The 24,867-nt window shown below is 34.2% G+C and overlaps 3 protein-coding genes across 4 annotated transcripts in view; 1 reads left to right on the forward strand and 2 right to left on the reverse strand.

Moving 5' to 3' along the window:
• Positions 1–949: 949 nt before the first annotated feature.
• LOC115456193 (leucine-rich repeat neuronal protein 1) lies at positions 950–8,057 on the forward strand. Its single transcript, XM_037444862.1, has 9 exons — positions 950–1,244; positions 1,885–2,583; positions 3,239–3,459; positions 3,681–3,881; positions 4,290–4,477; positions 4,991–5,198; positions 6,419–6,603; positions 6,916–7,052; positions 7,605–8,057. Exons 1-9 carry the CDS (start codon positions 1,169–1,171, stop codon positions 7,727–7,729), a joined length of 2,040 nt encoding a protein of 679 aa, XP_037300759.1. The 5' UTR covers positions 950–1,168; the 3' UTR covers positions 7,730–8,057.
• Positions 8,058–8,700: 643 nt separating this feature from the next.
• Positions 8,701–16,753, reverse strand: LOC115456194. The gene is made up of 21 exons (XM_037444863.1): positions 16,630–16,753; positions 16,176–16,273; positions 15,588–15,729; positions 14,990–15,127; positions 14,570–14,624; positions 14,274–14,304; positions 13,787–13,850; positions 13,365–13,413; positions 13,222–13,255; positions 12,929–13,004; positions 12,484–12,539; positions 12,122–12,191; positions 11,696–11,748; positions 11,423–11,498; positions 10,977–11,032; positions 10,444–10,507; positions 9,997–10,032; positions 9,879–9,905; positions 9,323–9,403; positions 9,127–9,197; positions 8,701–8,816 (listed from the first exon to the last, which is right to left on the reverse strand). The coding sequence occupies exons 1-21, from the start codon at positions 16,632–16,634 to the stop codon at positions 8,722–8,724; spliced, it is 1,377 nt and encodes a 458-aa protein (XP_037300760.1). The 5' UTR covers positions 16,635–16,753; the 3' UTR covers positions 8,701–8,721.
• Positions 16,754–17,016: 263 nt separating this feature from the next.
• The window catches only part of LOC119191044 (Krueppel-like factor 3), a 52,517-nt gene continuing 44,666 nt past the window's right edge, over positions 17,017–24,867 (reverse strand). The window contains exons 6-10 of one of the 2 annotated variants that reach the window (XM_037444812.1): positions 24,075–24,144; positions 23,665–23,742; positions 23,099–23,502; positions 22,480–22,653; positions 17,017–22,035 (exon numbers count right to left, since the gene is read on the reverse strand). In XM_037444812.1, the coding sequence (XP_037300709.1) occupies positions 22,481–22,653; positions 23,099–23,502; positions 23,665–23,742; positions 24,075–24,144 (725 nt within the window). In that variant the 3' untranslated portion in view covers positions 17,017–22,035; position 22,480. The remainder of the gene's footprint in view (positions 22,036–22,479; positions 22,654–23,098; positions 23,503–23,664; positions 23,743–24,074; positions 24,145–24,867) is intronic. The other variant, XM_037444813.1, reaches the window with a different exon arrangement.

The following is a 24,867-nucleotide window of genomic DNA, read 5'->3' on the forward strand; positions in this document are numbered from 1 at the left end:
CAGACTGGGGATGCCGAGACGGAATTTTGTAGATGCCTCCGAGCTGCAGGGCATGATTTAATGCAATATTGCGAATAAGGGCCGTGCAAAAGGTGAATCATCACGTTTACTATTCAAAAATAATCGTGACATCAGAGGACGCAGCAAAATTATCTATCTCTCTCCAAAAACTTTACAACATAAATATATTACCGTTACTAATAATAATGCAGTATTCAATATTATTCAATATTATATCAGAGAGAATTTAATAAAACGAATGATCACTAAAGACGTTGCAAAAACAGCAAAATCTAAGAGACAATTTATGAAAATATTTTTTTCGAATGGTTTCGCTAGCAAAAGTAGCGTGATCTAAAACTAAGATTAACCCCAATGCAAGATGTAAACTGGTCTAAACAGCGAATTTTATCGATTGATAAGATAGCATAAGTATAGATTAAAGAAATGTGGAAGAAAGGACTTAAATTTCCTTCCTAAATAGTATCTCACCTACAACATACACTACCGCAATGAATACACACATAATTTTAAAAAGAGAAAGTCTTGAGGATAATGTTATTATAATATAATATCAGCCCTGTCCCACTGCTGGGCAACGACCTCCTCAACTACTACGGAGAGGGATTAGGCTTTAGTCAACCACGCTAGCCTAGTGCGGAATGGTAGACTTCATGCACCCTCAAATTTCCAATTGAGGTTTCCTCACAATGATTTCCTTCACCTTTAAAGCAAGCGATAATTCACAAAGAATATAGTGCTATTCATTTCTGTTATTTTGCTTTTCGATCTCGAAAAACGCAAGTTTTAAAAATATTATTTATACCGAAAGAAGAAATTTATCTACTGAATATCAATGTCGCCTCTATATTCCAATCATTCCTAATCTATGGTCATTTTATCACGTTTGAATAAATATTTATCATTCAACGTAAAACGTCTTGTGAGTGTATGAAGTTTGGATGTAGACCCCTAACAGCATTAGGAAGTGTTCTATAATTAGTGACATGACATCAAAATTTTTACATAGTTAAAATAGACCTAGTGAATTGTAAATTTAAGATTAAAATTGTATAAGTCAAAGTCTACATTATTTGTGAGTTGTGTTCTATTTAAATTACGAGATTTCAAGGTTATTAATGGAACTTTAACTTGATCACAAGTGTTCATGATTTTGATTGGCAAAATGAACGTTTTAATATATTTTTCTCTTGCAATTTGTAATTTGTGTGTTGTTAATACTGGTAAGTTATCTTGTTTAAGTTTTTTTAAATATAATTATTTTACGGATTTTATCGTGGTTTTTTTAATATAAATATTTTCCTGACGTCACACTTCAGATCTCAGAACAGTAACAAGTGACCACGAAGGCTGCAAAGTCTTCGAAACGTTGGAAGAAAATTATAATATTAAAGACCGCGATAAAGTCCATAAAAATATATTATTTCAATGTTAACATTCGCGTGAACATAAATATTTTGTTACAAATTATTTAATTATTGTCCCTGTTTCCATATACAGTTAAATACTAATATGAAATCATATTTGATTAAAACTTTCTTAGTTATGTAAAAGCTGACTGTGGACGTTCTATACCAGGCAATTATGGTGAGGTTAAGATATAGAAAAGTAGAGCTATGTAAATAATTTTGTCCTATACAAATAAATAGTGTACCTTGAGAAGTTATTGATGTAAAACCTAAAAATCGAAATTATTTTTGATGAGATATTTTTTTTAACCCTGTAGCTTTAGTAAACCGTTCCTACAGAAAAGTAATGGAAAATGTCGAGATTTTGGTTTACTTTCTTTAAACTTGGTTTGCAATATACTATATACAATATATTTCAACTATGGAATTATAGTAAAATAATTTCATTTTTTAGAGAGAAGGACAATAAATAGTACAATCTTGAAAGAAAAAACAAAACTGAATACAACGGAGGCAACTGAAACTCTGTACAATACACAAGATGTAACGATAAACCCATTAGAAGTAATGAATACAGTAGTTCCGAAAATCGAAATTACTGATTCTCTAGTAATAAACACTACAGATTCAAATAATGACCTCGCAGTAACTAGAGAATCAATTGAAACTAAATCGATATTCAATATATCTTCAAAAACAGTTGAAGATATTACGGAAGTAATTAAAGCTTCAGACAAAGTAGAAGATGCAACTGAAACTGCAATAGAAGCACCGAAAATTACACCTACAGTAGTCAAGGGATCAACAGACAACAAAATTACAGATAATAAACAGATAAAGGAAACTCAAACAGACCTCGATTTAGAAGCATCGAAGACAGCAGTTTTGGGAACGACCGACCCCACAATCACGGAAGTTGTATCGACGATGGAAACTAAAAAAGAACCCGATTTAGAAGATACTCATAAAGCCACCAAAGCAAGCATTTCTACGGAAATTAATAACATTTCGACAGAAGAGACAAAAGTAGTAGAAACGACAGAGGTAGAAGTTATTACAAATGTGATTTGCGAGGTTTGCGTATGCAGAGATAGGGAGGTGGATTGTAGTAATAATAATTTGGGGACTGCATTCACAATGACAGATTGGGATGGTAAGATATTTTAATTCATATATTTAAGTAGTCGCATATTAAGTATCATATTGAACGGACTATTGGGACAAATATCCGCAGGTTTAAAACCCTATAGCACGCACTTCTGACTTTTCTGAAGTTATTTGTGTATTTTTGTTAAATTATCGTTTGCTCAAACGGTGAAAGAGAATTTCGCGAGGAAATCTGCTAACCTGAGAAGAGACTATGAGACTTTTGAGGATATGTGATGTCTACAAATCTGAAAAAGGTCAGCGTGGCGGACAAAAGCCTGATCACTCTCAGTAGTAGAGGAGGCCCATGCCCAACGGTGGGATAGTATATAATACATTGCTAATATCATTACTACACTAATATAGTTCTATTAATTAATCAATTTAAGATTCAAAGTTATGAACGAGAAATCTTACTTTACCGGTTTCAGTAATCTTAAAGTTATCGAGAACTGAATCTTTGCTTGAGCGTACAGAGGAACGCTCTTACACACTGTTGAAAAAAATTCGGCCTCACTTTACTACTACAAAAATACAGTATAATGCAACTTGAATAATATAAAAACTATCGGAAGCATAAAAAAACTGTGACAAGACTTTTCCTTCCAGGTTTCCGACTTCAAAATAATATATTTTTTGTACCAAAGACTTTTTAATTTCAGGTCTTATAGACTTTGAGCCATTATCAGTTGATCTAAGCCAAAATCCATTTACAACCCTTACTCGTATTTCGAATTTAACAACTCTAAAATACCTCAATGTATCTAATTGTAAGATCGAAAGCATTGAGGCAACTACGTTCAGCTATTTGACGGAGTTAGTGAGTTTGGATCTGAGTGGAAATAGGCTTGTTTCTTCTTCTGTTAACAAAAGAGTTTTTGTGGTGAGTTATCGAAATTATTAAACATTTAGAACACCAGCTATCGTCCTTTACTTGTGAATAAGAACCTATATTTTGATCATAGTCTAAAACACGTGCAGGTGCGTTGCAAATAATTTTAATTTGTGCCCGTCATGACGTAGTATTGTTTCTATCACATTATAATCAGAAGATAATAATCTTAGGAAACAGCGACTAACCCAGATTTATTGGAAACTTTCCAGGGCATTATGGATTCAAAAGTCGGCTTCCTACCATTCTTCAAACTCCGGTATTTAAGTCTAGCTAACAACGATATTCATTCTCTGGCGCAAGACGTCTTTGTCTTCATGTCAGATCTTACAACTTTGGACTTGAGTGGTAATCCACTGGGCTACATCGACCAGGTAACGATGGGTGCTATAACTGATTTGGAGGATCTAAGGGTAATTTTTCATAAAATATTTAATATTTTATATTTATAGGTATAATATGTAAGTGTCTAAGTTTACTATACTGTAACCCTACATCAGTTACTGTACATGAAAAACAAACGGGTGTTCATGAGACACAGATATTAAATGAGATAATATATTATAAAATAACTATATTAATTAATAAACGTTATGGAAATAAAACAATTGACGACATATTATGATACTTTAGAGCTACCACATTTAACTATAAGGTGGTATGCAAAATTACAATTTCTTTTAAAAGTAAAATATTAGAATTTGTCAAAGTATTTATGTCACAATTATTTATACGTTATGAAAAAATACATATTATTGTTATTGAAAAGTTAATACATACTCCTTAGATACCATTGATGTTTTGCATAATGATTATTTCAGGAATTAAACTTAAATGGCTGTAAACTGGAGACTCTTCCAGCAGGAATATTCAGGAGACAACATCGCTTAAAGCGCTTGGATCTAAGCAATAACAAATTCACTACGGTCCCTTTATCTTTAGGAGAAGCTATCAATCTGGAATATTTAGATTTCAGCCGAAACCCTATAGAAATTTTTAATGAGAGTAGGTAAGTTTGACATAAACGTATAAAAGAATACGTAGTTAAAATTAAGTCAATCCAATGTCATGCTCTGGGAGCAGCCGACACACACCCAGGCAAGTTGGTATAAAATAGCCAGTACGCGAGTAACGAGTAACGAGAGACGCAAAGTATAGACGTTGGTATTCGATAAGTCTGTCTTCATTATGACGTGTTGACGAGCTGGATGGTAACGTCTAATAAGACTATTAAATTTTTTGTACACACACACACTCGCGCATTTAATCCGCAAGGGGTATGCCGAGGCGCAACTGTTGCACTAGTTTTCCACCGTATATTTCGTTTCATGATGGGGGCGAGCCTATCGCTGTATCAGGCACAAATTCGAGTAGAAAAACCAAATTTCACTTTTCCTGAACCGGGAATCGAACGCGAGCCCTCAGCAGTGTAGTCGTTATATAATACTACTACGCTATTAAGGCAATTTTGTAATCTTAGTTTAAAATAAGAAGAAATATATAGTAGAGTTTTTCCTTTCAGCCCCATATCAAACCTCAAGAAGTTAAAGGAGTTGCATCTAAATCAGTTAGCAAAACTCCAGACAGTAACAGATGGAGCTCTAAGTGGGCTATCGAACCTGGAAGTTCTGGACCTGTCCTTCAATCAAAGGCTGAGTCTGCTAGAGGATGGATTCCTGGTGTGGACTGAAGAGCACACAGAGCAAGAAATGTGGCCTCCACTACGAGAGGTAGGTATATCAGTCTTACTCTATTGCAAATCTTCAATGTTAACTGTAATGTTTTATTATTTTAAGTAAGTAGGTTTATTGGTAGTTTTCTTTTTAATGTTCTCTTTTTATAATGTGTTGTCATGTTCTTTATGGTATGTGTGAGGAATTTTCTAAGATTGACCTGTCACAAGCATACAATCAAATCTGTCTCACGGAAGAATCAAAAATGTTCACTGTAGTTAACACACATAAGGGGTTATTTAAGTATAATCGTTTGGTCTTTGGCTTGTCGTCTAGTAGCGGTATATTCCAAAGAATTATGTGCGATGTCATAAAGGGTATTCCCAATGTTCAATGTTTTTGTGACGATATAATCGTCACAGGTAATACAAGGAAGTTACATTTAATAGCGCTTGAAGCCTTGTTTCACAAACTCGAAAGCGTAGGTCTACGGTTAATGAGTTCATGCGTGTTCCCAAAGGTACCAAGTATTCCTAGCCAAGGTGTTGGATCCGAAAGATCGACGCCCGTTATAGTAGCAGATGAGACTAGGGGCACAGGTGTCAAGGAAATGCCTACAGTGGGGACGTCGACAGGAGCGGGCATTGCTACGACTGACACTCCTGCTAAAACGTCAGCACAAACGGCGCCCGGTACTGAGTCTGTTGTCGCCCCCCGTGAACCCAGGCCCAAACGCGAGCGTAAGCCTATTAAAAGGCTTGGCATTGACAATTGCCAGATTTAAAAGATTTATTGTTTCCGCTGAAATAATGCTTATTGTTAATTTAGTGTGGAGGTGTGTAATGTTTTATTATTTTAAGTAAGTAGGTTTATTGGTAGTTTTCTTTTTAATGTTCTCTTTTTATAATGTGTTGTCATGTTCTTTATTTGTCATTGAATTAATAAATTATCATGAGATTCGTTTGGTATTAAAGATATTTTATTAACCAACAAGAGATATCTTACAAGTCGCTTGTATTCTGCCAACTCACAGAAAAACTCCCTAGCTGATTAAACACGACTTGTTAAAACAAACCACCATGGCGGCATCATAGAAAGAAATTCGTGACCATTATGTTAGGGATTAAAAACCGCATCGAAATCGGTCCATTCGTTTGAATGTTTAATAATATATGTATATACACAAATACTCAGGCTTTTGGTTTGGGGGTTAATAAAATATAATGTTCCATTCCACTAGCACCTATTTGTAAAACTTCCGATATTACCTTTTTCAGTTATACCTTAACAACAACAATTTATCAAGAATCTACTCAGGATACCTGGAGCGTTGGGACCTACTCTCCAGGTTTGATTTTAGCAACAACCCTTACTTATGCGACTGCAGTAACCAGTGGATTGTGGATGTCTTGGTTCCCTTAATCAGGTCTTCTCCATCAAACGGTACTTTACCGAATATGATGTGAGTATTTAATTAGTGTTAAAGTTTTGTTGGTTTTCGTCTTTCTTCATAGACTCTCCTTCCTACTTTTTATGTATTGAAATGATGTTTGATTATGCTCCTTAGAGTGGTCTTATGTGTAGGAACTTCCTTCACCTGATGATAATAATTCTGTACAATTGAATTTTTTGAACTTAGGAGGCACTTTCAATGGTGAACAAATACCAAAGCATTGCGACAACGAAAAAAAATAAGTTAATATTGTAGTTGATGGTCAAGAGATATCCTTAAATAAAAAGTAAGTGAATAATTTATATCAATTTGTTATTTTAGCTGCAAGAAACCCAAAGAGATGAAGGGCGTTTCATTCATGCAGCTAAACAATTCTTCCAAAATACTGCCGTGTCCAGATCAGGAGCTAAATTTGTTGCCTGCGCCTGATATGGCTATACTGCTTGGAATTATGATAGGTAAGTTGAAAGAATAATAAAATTAGAAAGAAGAGAGAAGATGGTAAAAACTTCATCAAGCACAAATCCGAAATGAATTAGAATATTCTAGATGTGTCTCGTATGTGGCGGTCTACCTGGGACAATCTTACCATTATCGTCTTTGCATATGGTATTATTCTGCGGTCAAGCATCAAGGTATAATATTTTTTAAAGTATTTACTTATTTTAACCTTAATAGCAACAAAACTTGCTTTAACAGTGAGGGAAAACATCGTGGGGTAACCTGCATACCTGAGGAGTTTGCTATAAGAAATTTTGAGGGTGTGTGAAGTCTAACAATCCGCACTAGGCCAGCGTGGTAGAAGTAAGGTCTAACACCTCTCAGTAGTAGAGAAGGCATGTGCCCATGACAGAAATAATACAGGGTTGATATTTTTAGCAACAAAATCCTTATTATTTCTTTGGTCATAAATACAGATTAGATATCACCAAATAAGCGACTCGGAAGTTTCTATACATATTAGATATTACCAATAAACGATTTGTAAGATTCTGTTTTTCTCATTTCAGGCATATTCGTAACTTTTCCGTTAGTGCTTGTGCTAGTCCTGCTTTGGAGGCGAGGAACCTTCGCCAGGTGCAGGTCTAAGAGAATAGACTCCGACTCGGACGAAGAAGAAACTGATGCCTTCTGATATGATGTGAATAGAAGAATTATGATTGTCAGTATTATTAAGTTTCGTAAGGACCTTAGTTTGCAGATATTAGATCTGAAGCGTTAAGTGAAAGTATAAACGTAAAACCCAATCAGAATAAGTATTTGTAAGCAAGTAAAAAAAATCTTAAGCCCGTATTCACAAACGTTACTTAGCTAAGTACGGAGTAATGCTGTGATAATGTGACCCTGACGTTCAGGAAACGGTCCCACATCTCCTGCTCGAGTGTCCCATCCACGCAGTGGAAAGATACGATCTGGAGATTGAATTAGACATAAGTTTAAAAATAGACAATATAAATAAGATCATTGGCGATAGACATAAAATAGATAGTTTTTAAGTTACTGTAAGGAAATAGTACGTAAGATAAATAATAGAAATAAGTAGAAATAAGAATTGCTAAATGTATATATAATGATATATATAATATTAGCAATTAGAATAAGCCGTAAATATAAGATAAATAGATTAAGAATATATATAAGATAATATTAGAGATAAATAGATATATGTATAAACTCGAAAAAAATGTAATAAAATTAATAAATTAAAAAGAAAAAAATGCCAAAAAATAACCCTTGTCCTGGATAGGGGGACCGAGAGTGGGGCGTAAAGTCCCACAAAAAAAAAAAAAAAAAAAAAAAAAAAAATGCTGTGATAATAAGTCTGATTTCAGTGCTTTCGGAGTGACAGTTTATGCTGTGCATATGGGCGCTGTAATTTGCTAATATTGAGATACACTTTTACTTCAGTTGGCTGTAAGATAAACAATACCGAAGAAAGCCAAAGAAATCTATGAAATTGCCGATACTATGCGTGCGTGCGTTGAGTGCACTGTGAGTCTTCATAGTATTGTTTGTGTATATGGGTGTTAGTTGTGATTGGTTCATTAATACTTTGACAAAAGCTAATATAATCGTTTATTGGATACGGCGGTAAATAAAACCAAGTTATGTTGTGATGTGTATTAGTTATTTGACTAGTTTCTGCAAATGTTTCCTGATGGACTCGCCGTCGTGCGCGTCACTGCCGCAAGCCTTCGACATCATTATGGCGTATCTCTTGTCTGAAAAATATATTTTGCGTCATAAGTTGAACATTTTAACCGTTGATTAACTTAATCATTTTCCATCGAATTAATCGAGGTAGCTATTATGAAACAGTGATACATTGCAGTGGCGAATGCTGAAATATATCAAAAGGTAACCCCACAAAAAAATTGCATTAGATAACATATCGCTGCCATTTTAACAGAAAGCAAAAACTAAGACAAACCTAAAAGGGAAGACGATAGGAATCCGGTTGTATGGACACTTCGCCACTGATACATTGTTAAAAACGTTTCATTCTAAGGAGATTATTGTCAAATGACTCACTGTAAGCTATGAGATTCTTGACGAAGTCCGGTGCCATAGCATTCTTGACCTTTTCTCTAAACTCGGCCAACCTACAAAAAACACACATAACTTTAGAAAAGTCGAAGGTCCTTACCTTTTGAACCTGCGGACACGTCTCCACAGTCTGTTTCACACCCAATTAGATTGTCAGCGCTTTTCATACAAATATACTTACTCGCTTTTAGTGGGTCCGGCGAGACGCATAACTTTCGCTCTCATGCAGCGGTAGCTATGAGACCTCCTGAAGTGTTTACATCTAGAAACAATGAGAACGGATGTACTTGATCAAATCCTTGATCGTAATTCTCTAACCTTTACGTATAAAACATCGTCCCAATCACTTTATTAATCTATCGCGAAAATGGACCAATCAGAACAAAATGTTTTGACATGCTTATAAACGACTTATTATGATTGGTTTATTCAAGAGATCGGATCAAAGATTGAGATTGGGATCGTCTATTGAAAACGGTCGGTAAAAATCAATTGTAAATTATGGGGGACTTTTTTATGACTTAAAAAAGAAGAGGTTTTATAATTTTTACTCTTAACTTTGGAGAAGCCACGCAAATAATGTTTAGTTGACCGACTGTTGGCTTGTCGGACATTTACCGCCTTGGCAAATGAAGACTTAGGCTTTCATCAAGCATGACATCGAATACGCGACCTTGCTGATTTTAATTCTTTTACTAGAATCGGAGGTCCTAGAAAAGAATAGCGTAGACACTTACCTTTTGTGATGTTTTGTTTCATTTTGTCTGTGAACAATAAAAAATATCGTAAAGTAAATTATTTTCCTTTTGTATAAGTAGTAAAGTTACTTTCTTTTGTAGTTAATTTATCACTTACAACATAGTATGAGATATCTTCATCATTAAATTTAACCTGAAATCAAATTTCAATAATGAGTAACAACATCAAAATGACTTAAGTAATCATTGAGGTCGGGGAGCCCTTTTCTGTCTATGCGGGTATATCCATCTTTTTCAATTACGGGCGTTCTATCCAAAGGACAGCTTCGACAGCCCTAATGGTAAGAGAGTCAAAAATCCCCTATTAACCTATATGACTATCAAAGCTGTCCTTCGATTAGAACGCCCGTTATTGCAAAAAGACGGATATACCCCCGTAGACGGAATAGGGCCCCCTGACCTCACGTGATAAACTTCATAATACACAATAACAATAGTGACTATCTGAAACACAACAGTATTAGATCGAAGGCACGCCGATCCATAGCAGCAAAATAAGGTTTTTTTTAGGTCAATATATTATTACTTCAACTTCGTGACTTACCATCCCATTCTGTAGGGTGTTTTTCGCCTATTTATCGTCGAATACAAACTTTTCATGCCACGACCTACAAACAATATAAATTTATGTGGAGAACTTTTGCTTCAGGATAAACCGGCGTACATACCTAATAGCTACTATAAGCAGGCCAGCATAATTCCAGCGGTTATGTAAAATTTTGAACGACTGTGCTAACCTTATTGATACACATTTTGACAAAAAAGGCCACGTATTATAAAACAATCTACTTACACTTTGTTAATAACTACACTCTTAGCTAGAATATGCTGTGATTACCTTAGTGTGGTTGTGCATTTAGCTTGATTTACATTTGTATATTCTTATTGTAAATGTTCTAATGTGACTATTGTTGGTAATCGAAATATAATAAAAAAATAATAATAGAAAATAGCTGTGATATTTTTTCATACTTTTGTGTAGAATGTAAACTATGTAAAGTAGGCTGTGTTCTATGTGGTATTCTTTATAGACATAGCTTAGTTCTTGATCCGCCATTTGCAGTAAGAATCACTTACGTTGATGATCGAGTATTTCCTCTTGAAATAGAATTCTTAATTTGTTCGCTATTCGCCTGAAATAAAGTTTAAAATTCAACAATTTCATAAACATCGCATAACTCCTTTTTCCCGTTCAAAAGTAGGTAGCTGAGCATCACATCCATACTCGCCGCCTATTAAATTATTAAATAAAACAATAAAAGAAAAAAAGCATTGAAAACCACTACAATAAAAAAAAAAACTACACACAAGTAATATAATTTTCTTTCCAAGTCGTGTTTTTGTGTTTATATGTTTTTTGGAATCGGGGCCTAATTTAAATTGAACATCCTTATTGTATATATTTTGTTTGTTTGACAATTTAGATTCTTACTCCCTTGTGTTCAATAGGAAATAAGCTTTGCTCTTCCACATAATAGGGGGCGAAATCGTTTGATTTAACTGTTAATAGATTGAAAACTCACATCTTTTCCTGTTCGCTGGAACTATTTGATATTAGGACGCTGATCAGAGAACTTCTATTCAATATATTCTTTTTAACTGAAACAATATTAATGAGTGAAAATATCGTAAATAGATAAATACTTGCAAAACTAACGCATATATAGATTATGCAATACAGAGAAATATTTATCGTATTTAAATTTCAAAAGCAAGCACATATAGATTTAATTAAATAAAAAAAAAAACAATATTAAAATTATCGATAGTCTCGATTATTGAAATTTATTACTTACAGCATTTATAAGGAAGCTTCAGAATGCTACCGATGCGTCTGTCCATTAGGGGTCTGCAAATAGATGCTGATTAGAGATTTCTGTTCAGTATCCGCTCTGATTCTGAAATTGTGCCTGGTAAATGACCCCAGTCTCGCCCTTTATTATATGGGGCCTAACATAACTGACGAAATGTGGGTGTCTTCACCTCATACATCTAAAAAGAGTAAAGGGCATGATGGCGTTCAAGTTGGATTTTTAGGATGTAGCAGCAAGGGCAACAACCTTAACCTCTGTAGGAAAGAAAACTTGCGTAGGAGACTGTCTATCATTATTTAAATATACATTGTATATATTATGTAAGAATATTTTGGAAAATAAACAATATTTCGCACAAAATTTAGTTTGGCCATTCTAAAACTCAGCTTCATATATAGTACATCATACCTTGTAGAAGAATCCCGAAGCGTACTGTACGCAGAACCGGTCCACTCTTCATTAACGTCACCTGATATATCTAAAATATAAACAATATAATAAAATTTAATTTTAAGGTGCCAGAGCCATCTAGACCTTTGACAATTACAGAAAAAAAAGTTAATACTGTTAACTAAAAGAATAAAGCATACAAACAATAAAATACAATAATACAAACTAATAAAAATTAAGTATAGATAGACGGGGTTTCTATGTACAATCTTTTTCTCTTTGCTAAGGATCGAGTTCTTTTTTTGAAACTAGGTTAAACACCAGTCCCTCCTCCCCCAACTCCCTACACATTTGTAAAATTTTGTTACTGAAATATTAACCTGATTCTTGCTTCAACATGGACAAACTGATGGACTCTTCGCGGTGTAGACGAGATCTGAAAAGTTATAACTCTCTAGAATACTGTCAAACGATATAATAGCGGCTCAAGGGATAGAGTTAATCATTATCAGATAACTTACGTAAATGAGATAAAGATAAAGTGAAAATGCTATCCACCCTTTTTAATAAACGATTCCGATCGATTTTTTTATCCCTCGCATAAATGGACCAATCAAAATAAAGTTTTTATTGACATGCTTACAAATGAGTAATGTCATATTTTATTTGCTTTATTCTCAGGACCGCATCGAACTTTACGATTGGAATAATTTATTGAAAACGGCCGGTATACTGGTACTGGTATCGATACAAGGGGAATAAATTTCCCCTTTCCCTACTACTGTATTCTAATTTAATAAACTTTTAGTACAATAAAGTACTTACTCTGATTTTATAATGACTGGCACTTCAGATTTTTTCCTCAGCGCCATATTGGCTATCTCAGTGGAGGCACCCAGTTCTGAATTAAATGAATATATAATAAATATAGTTAGAAATATATTTTTTTAAATAATTATATCTCGTTTTACAAAGAAAATATTAAATTTCGTCATATTGTGGTAAAATATGAAACTAATTTTTCGTACTGACAACGTTAATTTTAAAACGAAAAATCAAAGTGGCGCCCCCAAAACAGGTTTGTAATTTTCTAGTGAAGCTATAATTAGATTACTGACCTGCGATTCTGAGGTCACTGCAGGTCACTTTATTCTGAAAAATTAAACCAACAAATTATATTATTCTTCATAAATATAATAAAATTATTAAGATCGTCTCTTAGAATAAACTGAGCGTAATAATGATTAAAAACTTTACTTACAGGCTTTTCCTTTCTGTTTTTGTACGAATGTCGTATTGGAGGCGGTTTTCTGCGTAACAAAACAAAAAAGTCATTTGAAGCAAATTTCAATATTAATAATAGGTAACGTATAAAACAGAGGTTCCCAAACTTTCTTTTACTCCTAGACCTCTTTCAAAATTTTGTTGGTTCCCATGGACCTTTTTTAGGTTTTCGAAGAAAAAGTGCATTATAACTACCGCCCAGCCATTGCGGGGTGTTATGTTAGGGCCACCCTGCCTCTTACGACCCCTAACAATATTATCTGCCTACATTGATAAGTAAAGTCAAGCCAACATTTTAGTACTTTACTATCAAACCAGATAAATTTTCGTGGACCCCCGTTAAGTCTCCCTTGGAACCCTGGAGATCCTGGAGGAGGATGGTATAGAATTTTTACTTACTTAATTTCCGTACATTCGATTTGCGTCAACAACACTTGAGTGACGTCTGTTGTCGTGCCCATTTCTGAGAAGCAAAACATAAGAAATAATTCAGTGGAAACCGATTATAACTACATGGGAGGGATCACCTAATCTGGATGTTATATCCGATAGTCGTTATAAACGACACTCTTTTTCTATACATTTATTTGCCGGGACGTTACCATTTACAGTCATTTTCAATAAACGATTTCAAACGCTTTCGATCTATCTAAAAAAGAGACCAATCAGCCCCAAGGTATTTTTGACATGCTTACAAATAACTTATTACGATTTACTTATTATGGTTTTTACTCGGAATCGGATTAGACATTTAGATTGGGATCGTTTAATAGAAACGGCTGTTAGTCGTTATCGTCGTTTTCTGCTATAATAGTTATATTTATAGTATAAAACGTTGAATCTACCACACACAAATGAGGCATTATGAAACAAAACATACTCTTACCAACGCTCTTTTTCTTCATATTGTCAGTATTCTGAAAATAAACAATATTTTAAGAACACTTAATTTACTGAAGAATGCTCTCTGCAATTACATAAATACATCCAATTGTAGGTATTGTTACAATGAAAATAAATATGCTACATAATATTTGCATAGTATTCGTACGCACATTTATAATACAAATTATATATACGAATTGTATATACAAATTATATATACGAATTATATATACAAATTATATATAAACGATTAAAGTAATAACAAAAATTAAACTGTACGACACATGAGATACCAACCATACACATCTCCTTCCCGACTTGCAAGGCAAGTTCCGTCGACAACGCGATTTTGCTACAAACATACAAATTATTAAAGGAAAAAATACTAAGAATACCAGCCCTGTATTATATACTGCCCACTCCTGACTACAGGCGTCCTCGGTAGAGAAGGTAGTAGTAACTGAGAGGGCTTAGGGCTTAGTCCGCCACGATGGCCTCATGTGGGTTGGTAGACTTCACATCTCTTCAAAATGCTTATGGAGAATTCTAATATATGTAGGTTTCCTCACGCTGTTCTTCACCGTTAAAATATTAATAGATAGACAGAAATCTTCGTTAAGCATAAAGCTCGTGATATGTCTAATTTTCAGTAGAAGTAACATCACTAGCTTTTTTTATGTTACACTAATCACTAATAATGTCCAATACCATACTTACCCCCTGGCAGCCTTGTTAGGGTCATCGGAAACACTCTTGCTCTCCGAACCAGTGGACCCAACCAACCCGGCCAGCTCTATGACGCCTGTCAATCTCTCGCGATGGGGTTTTGGAGATCGGCGCGTCCTGCGCCGGGTCCTTTGAATTATGATAATTATTTTCTAAATTTAAATGTCCAACTCGAGATATCAGCGTCGTACCCTTAGAAATATAGATATTAGTATGTATAATACATTTCTAAATCCAAATATGGTACTCAATCTCAGTAGAGAAAACAAAAGGACAGAATCTTTAAATGCATGTTTTAACCGAAGATGTGTTATCCCACTCCTTTAAAAGTTAAAACGTGACTAAGTACAGGACACGAGACGCCATGTCGTTTCGTTGTGATTGGTCGTGAGAATAACATGTGACTCACGCGTTCGTCTCTCGACCAATCACAATAATCAGTCTTAAACGATTTAGACCTTCGTGTCGTGTTTGTTACGCCACATTCTTGAAGGCAGACTAGTATTCTAGCCTGGGACTATGACCAAGTGCACTGCTATTAGGCACTGCTATTTTATAAGGCAACAGGTATGTATAAAAACATAATAACCTGGAACTTGACCTCCTAGGTCGCGTGATCTTAGTCTGTCGCGCCGTCGAGCAACCTTGGAAGATGCGCTGAGAGCAGCTTGAGCAGAATATCACCCCTTTGAAGATCTCTGCATTTTTCAGATCTGTTTCGCTGCATACGTCTTAAGAAAACAAACTGAGATGTAGAATATACTGTAAAGTATAAATATACTCTATGATGTATACTGTAATGTTAATTTCGAATGAATTAAGCTTCAATTAACTCGTCACGCACTTGCGTTCTAAAGGACGTAAAATAGTTGCCCTGTATATTACAATGGCAAGGCAAGTCTTTTTCGTGTTGATAGGTGAGGCTCGCTTCAAGAAACTTGCAGAAAGAAACTCATTCTGTCTGATAGAGACTTACGGTTAATGACTCAAAAATGTGTTTGGTCGAGGCGAGCTGCTTCTACGAGTTTTAAAACGTCTACGATGGTCCATATTCAGACGAATACAAGGTACGTATGCTTTCAGGAAAATATTACGAAATGAAAACATCTTTACCATATCCAGGCGAAAAGGATTTTCGTTATTCTTTAGATAGGTAATATAAATTGTAATTACTTACAACATTTGTGACATTCCTTGTGATAACTGTACCCTTCCCTTATGGAGATGCTGTCACCCCGACTCACCGGACCTTGGCAATGCTCGCACACACCGCAACTTTAGAGACACAACATTTCAATAAACGGAAAAGGCCATGAGCACAGACAAAGAGTGGTGTGGGAAGCTATGTCTGTATGAATTAGACGAAAGTGGAAACAATCGCACGAAACATCGATGTGTTGAAAATCAAACCGACCAATCATGAGTGTGCTTACGACTCGTGCCTTTAAATCTGTACTATCGAATTAAATATGAACTACCCATATGCTTAACAAATTTAATGCTTTAATTGAGCTTGAGGCTTCAGACGTCCGAGTCTCATGGGGCAAATTCATTTTGCCGCGATAAAAAAAAACATTATCAAAACAATGCAATCAGCATCAAGAACATGCCATTAATTGCGGTGTACTTACGCCATGTTTGTATTTAAATATTTTTGTATATTTTACATTTTTTATTTTACAATTTTATCAGTTCGTCATTTCTGATTTCGTTTTAATTGATGGCTGACAAACTACGACACAAAGAGAATTATATGCTACGACATATCTTCTTAATAGAGGATTTTATCAAAGAGATATGTAAATATTGGACTTTATTTGTAAATTTAATTTTCTGTCCGAATAAAATAATAGGGGATAAAAGTAAAATTATAGCCTACAGTAAGTATTTAGTATATTTTATTTTCATTTATGTTTAATAATTTTACTGATTGCTATTTTTAACTGCAAAAATTACTCTATCACTTAGTACAGTATTGATTTAAAACACAAATGGGGGTTTAAAAGAAAATAAACACACCAACTTTTAACACTTTATTGCCATATAAAAACACGAAATAGGTACAAACGTGAACTTAAACTCTCTCTGTAAAATAGGAATCATTATAATTCGTAACATTATATTTAGCTCATCCAGCACCATATTGTCGAATTTCAGTGAAAATCACCAGTGATATTGCAAAATATTAAAATACGCTAGACCTCGGAGTCTAGACTATGCTAAAAACAGCTATAAAAAAAAACTAAAATAAATAATAGCAACCGTCAAAATTGAAAATCGTGTGAAATACCTGTAAGTTTTTGTCCTGAGTGTGAGACGCGGTGCTAAAGAATGACCACGTACATAATTAAATTTTCATAACATTATTTCTATTTTCAATCAAGCATAAAAAGAACGGTGAGAGCCTAGTACGTTGTGGAACGGACTGCCGAGACGAATTTCCGTAGATTTAAATCCCAAGGGCACACACCTCTGACTTTTAAAAAATAGATATATTCTTTGTGAATTATCGCTTGCTGTAATGTTGAAGGAAAACATTATGAGGAATCCTGCATACCTGAGAAGTTCTCTGTAGGGATTTTAAGGGTGTGTGACGTCCACAAATCCGCACTAGGCCAGCGTGGTGGACTAAGGCCTTATCCCTCTCAGTAGTAGAGGAGGCCCGTGCTCAGCAGTGAGACAGTATATAATACAGAGCTGATATTATTATTACAAGTAATTTTAAAACTACAAAAATCATCACTCTTGTCTCGTGCATATCCTTTTTTGCAACATCACCAACAAATTAATATCTCGAAATTCGTCAACTCATTCTCAATAAGATCAATATGTAAAAACTAAGAACACTAGACAGTATACTATAGCTACGTTATTTATATTAAAAAAATAGGTTTCTTAAATATTAACCGTCAGTTAAGAGACATCACGACAGCATAGCAATATGTATTTAGTTTGAGCTATATACAACGTATTTTTTATAAGGGTCCGACATTACCCCAATGGTAAGTGGAGTGGGGTTCAATAAAATGTCTACTGACAAGAGATGATTGCTCCGCAGTAGACACAACCATTCGGGTTCGCGTCTTAGCCGGCTAACATGACATTTGCGCGAAACACGCGAAACTCGATCTTATTGACATGAAATATGATGCCATATGAATGTTTATTTTACTTCTCATTTAAGCCGGCCTGCTGGAATCGGTTATACACAGGCTGATCCCGGAACGCGACACACTTCGTGGGCCATTATGGCGGGTTTTAACACCTTGTGTACGGCGGTCGCTATCCGAGCGGATATAAAATAAATCCTACCACCAACAAGTAATTAACTGATGTTGCCAATTTCCCGTCCTTAATTAACTGATGATGCCGATATTCCCTCGTTTTATGAAATACCAGTCACAAAATATAAAATTCTGTTTACTTTTGATCGAAACTATTTATTTGTCTTCAGGGTAAACAGAATAAAAGAAAAAAAAATTATTATACAAAAAAAAAAAAATAGAATAGTGCCTACTCTATTCCGTTGCGTTGGAACATTGCAGCGATAGATCACATTCAGCGTAAAAAAAATCTTCAAACAAACACAATACATCAAGTTGGACCCGCACTGATACCATAAAGCTTTACTTAGCGACATCTCTCAACCGACACGGATTGCATATATTACTGGCCGGCAAAATGCTTGCAATTACAATAAATTTAAAATAGACTGGTTTAAAATCAGTCATGTACTAACCGACAATAAAAGGTAGAGCAAAAAATCAACTTTTCACTGTATGCGATTTACATAATGGGTAAAACATAAAAATAAAAATTAACTTTTTAGAAATTAAGGGCATAATTTTTTGGAAATTGATTGCTAAAAAATTATTAAATTTAGGGTACAGTCTACAAAAAAGGAATGTATTTTTTTATAATTATAATTTGGACTAAATCGATATTTTAGTACAATTTGGATATATACCCATTTTACGGTTAATACATAACTGATAGCTGTATGTATGTTAGTTTTTGAGATCAAATTTACATAAACACATAGAAATAGAATAACCAATCTGAGATCAATCATCACCATTTTTTTTTCACATTTTCCGTTGATTTATAATTAAAATACGTTATGTTTTGAGTCGTGTACTATTTTTTTGCATTTCTAGTAGGTTTCTATAAGTAATACCTTTGCCTCAGAAAAATATTTAATTTGAATACTTAAATAATTATTATTCTTTTTTTTATGTCTATAAACCTCGAAAATTACAAAAAAAAATGGTACACGCTTCAAGTATTCTTAAAAAAATATTACTTAATAATTTCAGGTATACTGGCCCCATAGTTAAATCTTACCTTACCTAGCTATTACGAAAATGACACTAAACCATAAACATTTAGAATAAAACAACCATAATCATAACAATATAAAATACTTTAGTATTAAGTACAAAAATATAATATATAGGACAAAAAAAAAGTTTTTTAACCACTAATATTGCAACGAATGCCCTGTATGTTTTTTCGACATCGCGGAACTTTTTTTTCATATTTTTTTTACTTACTTTTTTATGCCCTTAACAAGTTTTGATTTTGTGAAATAGTGACATAGAAAAAATGGACAAGAAACAGTAAATGAATTTCTTGCATAAGAGACGGAACAAGAACTTTTACTAAGAAAATCAATTCAATCTATAGATTAAATATTAAGGGGAAAAATGGATACAATAGAAGATAATTTTTACAAACAGTAATAATTTTTTAAACTGTCATTATACTACGTGACCACAAAATGTTTTTTTATAATCATGTCACTATCTCATAAAATTACATAACTGAACACATTCGGTATAAAATACCTTAATATAGTAATCATTCACTTGCAGTGTTCTCCTAATACGCGGTTTCACTAAACGCGTACAATATTACCCAAATATGTAATCCGTTAGGGCCCCTAACATAACATACCCGAAATAAAAATATATTATTATATATAATCTAACTACTGATTTAAAGCGCAGTATTTTATTAGAAATTTGCTTCAGCACATTTTAATGATTACGTGAACCGTTTTATTAAATTAATGTAAAACCTTCATCCAGTTTGGTTTAAGTCATTATATTGTTTTTTACTTAAATTATTTCGACCTTGGACATCTAAACCAAATGAAAATTATTATGCTGATTTAAATAGTGAAAAAATCACTAACCTGCGCACTTTTCTTAATTAAACACTGGCTTAAACATTTCAAATAAAATCATATACAATTACATACGATTTCAGTTTGCATCACGTTCCGTAAAATCTAAAAAAAAAAATATTACAACTAATAAAAAAAATTAATAAATGTATTATTATTACTGGCCTTACGTTTATCTAATGCCTTTAATTTCTATTTTATTATAACTAAATACAAACCTTTTTTTGTGATAATAGAAAATTATAATTAAAGACATATTTCCAAGTTGGAAGCTCTTGTGGGTAAGAGAAGGGTTCATACAACATAATTCTTGTCGGCTTCCCTTTCGTCATTTATGTAAAATATAATTATCATTAGAAAGATTTCCAAAACCGTATATATGCACATTATTAGTACTTATATGTTGTGTCCAGTTCCCTTCGGCACTGGTGGGTAGTCTAACACGATATACCCCAAATTAGTTTCCATAATCTAGATGACATGCAGCCTTAGAAGTAGTGAAGATTTTATGCAACTTTTCCATTGGATTGGCCGGCGAAGCTAATGAATTCTTTTATCTCTTTCTCTCTAATATATTGCTGTATGTTTCACTCAGCTCCAGTCTTAGTGATACATTGAAGTTAAACAAGTTTTTGTTTAAGGGTTGCGAAGTTCGGTGTGTTTGTATAAGCCGACCCTTGCCATGCTAACAAACGTAGGGTCATGTTAAGTATATTTTTTTTCCTGACGTTTCTTTAAGTTTCCGTGAACTTTTCGGACGAAGAATACTGCAGTCCGCCCTGTTACCATGAGTGCTGCAAAATCTTCGAAACGTCAGTAAAAAGAACCGCGATAAAATACGTAAAACATGTTTAATTTCAATGTCTAACATTCGCGGAAGAAGTCATTAGTGATACATGTCAAAGTATTCCCCATTTTTCATGACTTATTCGCACCGATTGAGTTTTTTTTTAACTCAGATAAAAAATAAATCTCCATTATCACAAAAAATGTTTGCATTGCAAGAGAAACTCAAAAAGCGTACAAAGAAACTGTCAATTACCTCTCTGTGAGAAAAATGAAAACTAACCTAAAAAAAACTTACATCTATCATAAAATTACTTAGATAAAATTATTGCAAAATGTAATGACGCAAAATGTTTCTTAAGATGAGCTCTATAAAGCGCAATTTTGTGTAGAACAAACCCATACAAATTATCATTGGGGACTTTATATTATAAAAACAAACCGATTATAATATTGCCTTAGATTCAAGATACTTGGTATCCTAAAGCGTGATTGTAATTACGCGGTTTCGTATTACGCGTTTTTTTTTATTTCAGCGCTGTTCGAAGCTCATTTATAGGATGTTTTAGAAAGGTGGTACGCATGACAATGTCGTGTGCTGTGAGAAGATTATTCCCAGTTTATTGGTAAAGGGAAACATAAAAGTAGAATCCTTAATTTATACAAGTCTTGAAAATTAGATTTTATTTCATTGCTGCAGTAAAAAAAAACTTCTCTGAAATCAAGAAAATTATATGTTTTTTTAACATAAACAATAACTGTAAATGAACTTTGAATATACTTATTGTAATTTATACCACCTTTATCCAACACCCTGTATACTCTCTCATGACTATACTATGAAATAAACATCAATAAATCTTAAAATATCTATAATCTACCAGTGATAACACATCATTCAGAGTTTAGCCTGGAGAGAGCTAAGCGTCATTAAGTCTCTATCAATAAATATTGTCATTTTTACTGTCATTATTGTTGAGCAAAAATATTAACAAATCACAAGTGTAATGCCCTTATTATAATTTTGAGGTTATCAAGCCTCGATAAGTAAACCCGGGAGTACCTGCAAATGCAAAAAAAAATATTAAACACATTTTAGTCTACAATATTGTGCTCCGCCTGTCTCGACGCCGTAGCTGTGTTGCGGCAAGCAACCGTACTGAGGTCTCGATTCGATTCCCGGGTCGGGAATTGTGCCCGGAACACAGCAATAGGCTCGTCCTGTTACATGTGATCTAACGAAATTGGAAAATCTTTGCCTACTCCTAGAAAAGGCATAATCTAAATAAGGCTAATCTCTTTCAATAGTAGAGGAGGCATTTTTTTCCATGGGAGCAAGTTACCGAAATAAAAATTAGCCTATGTGTTAATCCAGGATATGGTCTACTCATGCGCCAAATTTCATCCGAATCCATTCAGTTGTTTTTACGTTTACTTCTAACAAACATCCAAACATTTTCACAAACTTTCGCATTCACAGTAATAGTAAGATAGGCTTGTGACGCACGTCAATGCCGCCGCATGTGCAGGCCGAGGTGGTCGGAGCGCGCGAAGGAGCGTGCGCAGAGCGGGCACGTGAAGGGTCGGTGGCCGGTGTGCTTGCGCGTGTGCCGCGTCAGCTCGTCCGACCGCGCGAACCGCCACGAGCACCCCGCCCAGCCGCACGAGTACGGCTTCTCCCCTATGAATCCAAAAAAAAAAAATTTCCTCTGAAGCTAGACGACCTCATGGCCCATGTGATGGGAAGTTGTCGTCAATGGATGTTGGCAATAGTTATACGTTTTTTTATTTTTTTTTTAATTTATTTATACATATATTATAACCATAACAGTTGATACTAATGCGATGTTATACAGATTTAATCTTAACAATTGATTTCAATACATCTATGAGCCATTTCTGTGATTTCTGACAGGTTACATATAAATATATCCAAGTTCTGGGATATAGTAAGTATGTTGGATCCTAGTTATTACTAAATATTATGAATAAAAATAAATTTAACTGTAAGTGATACACAACAATAGCAGACATTTTTATTATTATAGAACATTATCTTCACAGTCAATAAAACGTTTATAATTAATTCATCCGCTCACCACTAGATGTCGCTTAAAGAAACTCACCGGTATGCGTCCGTTTATGCGCCTTCAGGTGTGAACTCTTCGTGTACACCTTGTGACATCCAACCACGTCGCATTTATGGAGCCTCCTACGATTCTGCATCTCTTCGTTGTTATTATTAATGTAATCTTTCGAACATTCCTCTGTAACGGTCTTCGTAAACGCGCGCCTTTGTGTCAATTGGTTAAGAGAGCCTGTCAATGCGTTCTGTAGTGCCGTGTTTAGTAAAAAGTTTTTTATGTGTACGTCTGTAGGTTTATGTGTGGGTGGGAGCGCGAACGGCAATATCGGTTGGAGAAACGACTTTGACATTTCGAGAGGTGTCAAACTCTTTGACAGATCGAGTGACGTTTGGTGCGTTTGCGGGGTCTGTTGCGGTGAGATCTGAGTTGTCGGTGGTTTAATTCTGAAAAAAAAAAGAAAAATTATGTGTTTGGAATAAATTAATCCTTTCGGTATAAACTTTATAAGTTACATAGCTTTCTAGTAAGAGCCTGATACTATACTGTTAAAGTTTATGTTCCGGAACAGATGACTCATTTAACCATACCTTTTACAAGTTATTTACCTGTTTACTTGCTGTCTTGGTTTCCTAGCGCTGCGGAGATCTGGTCCCACTTTAATTTTAGGTACTTGATGGCTTGATCTGTAAATTAAGATACAGTTTATTTAAAATACACTCCGTTTTGTAACTCTTCATTGAACACTGAAATAACTAATGGTTGTTAGATTTAGGATATAATTATTTGCTTGTTTTCTTTTTTATTGCATCTATTAAATTTTTGTTTATGACAGCAAGCCAGCAATTGAGCCTTTAAGACGCATGGTGGTACATAATCACCAACGCGAAAAATATCTCCAGAACTATATAACTCGTAAGAATTTATATTTTATCAACCATTAAAGAAAGGAAACGGTTACGTTTTATAATTATTATCTATCTCCTCTCAGCATTCTCTGTTTCAAGTGAACACTTACTGGAATATCATGTGTGTGGACGTGGATTCTTCTCTGAATAATTTCGTTGACGTTGGAGTGGCTCCTCCACCTGGAAAGAATGAGAAAACAATTTCATTTATTGTAATGTTACATATTGATTGCGGCTTTATTCGCATAAATGTTTTCCCCGAAATAAATAGAATTCACCTCTCTGTGTTGTCTTACATTAATTTTATAAACCGGACTATTTAATTTAATCTTATTAGAGATGCCATTGGATAATACATAGAGTAGATTTTTTAAATACAAAGGTATTTATATACTTATAATGAGTGTTATTGAGGAGTCAATTCAACTATTGAGTAAAAATCAAATATATTATCATCAACATAATAATATTATGGTGACAATCCGCTAAAGTAGCTCATTGCAATGAGACGCGATCTTAAGTCAGATTCTCCTTGAGTCGATTGCCCAATGCTTGGGATCATGAGGCATCAGGGAAAAAAATTAAGTCGGATGGTAAGCATCTAAACAGGTAAACCGGCACAATTCTGACGACTTTCACAAATCGTAATTATAAAAAAAAACTTATTTTTCTATATAATTTTCCTTCGTCAAGCTATTTATTTCAAATGTCAAACGTCACATTTTTTTATAAAAACACGTCGACATATTGCAACTGGCGAGTGTTCAGCGGCGAACGGCAAAGCTAAATTAAGTGCACAGTTAACGGATTAATGAAAAAAACTTGAACCGAGTAATTACTGTGATGTATAGCTTAGAGCAAATCCGGGTTTAATGGAAAAATGTTTTGTACATAGACATGGTT

This window comes from Manduca sexta, chromosome 28, assembly GCF_014839805.1.
Source record: "Manduca sexta isolate Smith_Timp_Sample1 chromosome 28, JHU_Msex_v1.0, whole genome shotgun sequence".
In the NCBI taxonomy this organism is placed as follows: Eukaryota; Metazoa; Arthropoda; class Insecta; order Lepidoptera; family Sphingidae; genus Manduca; species Manduca sexta.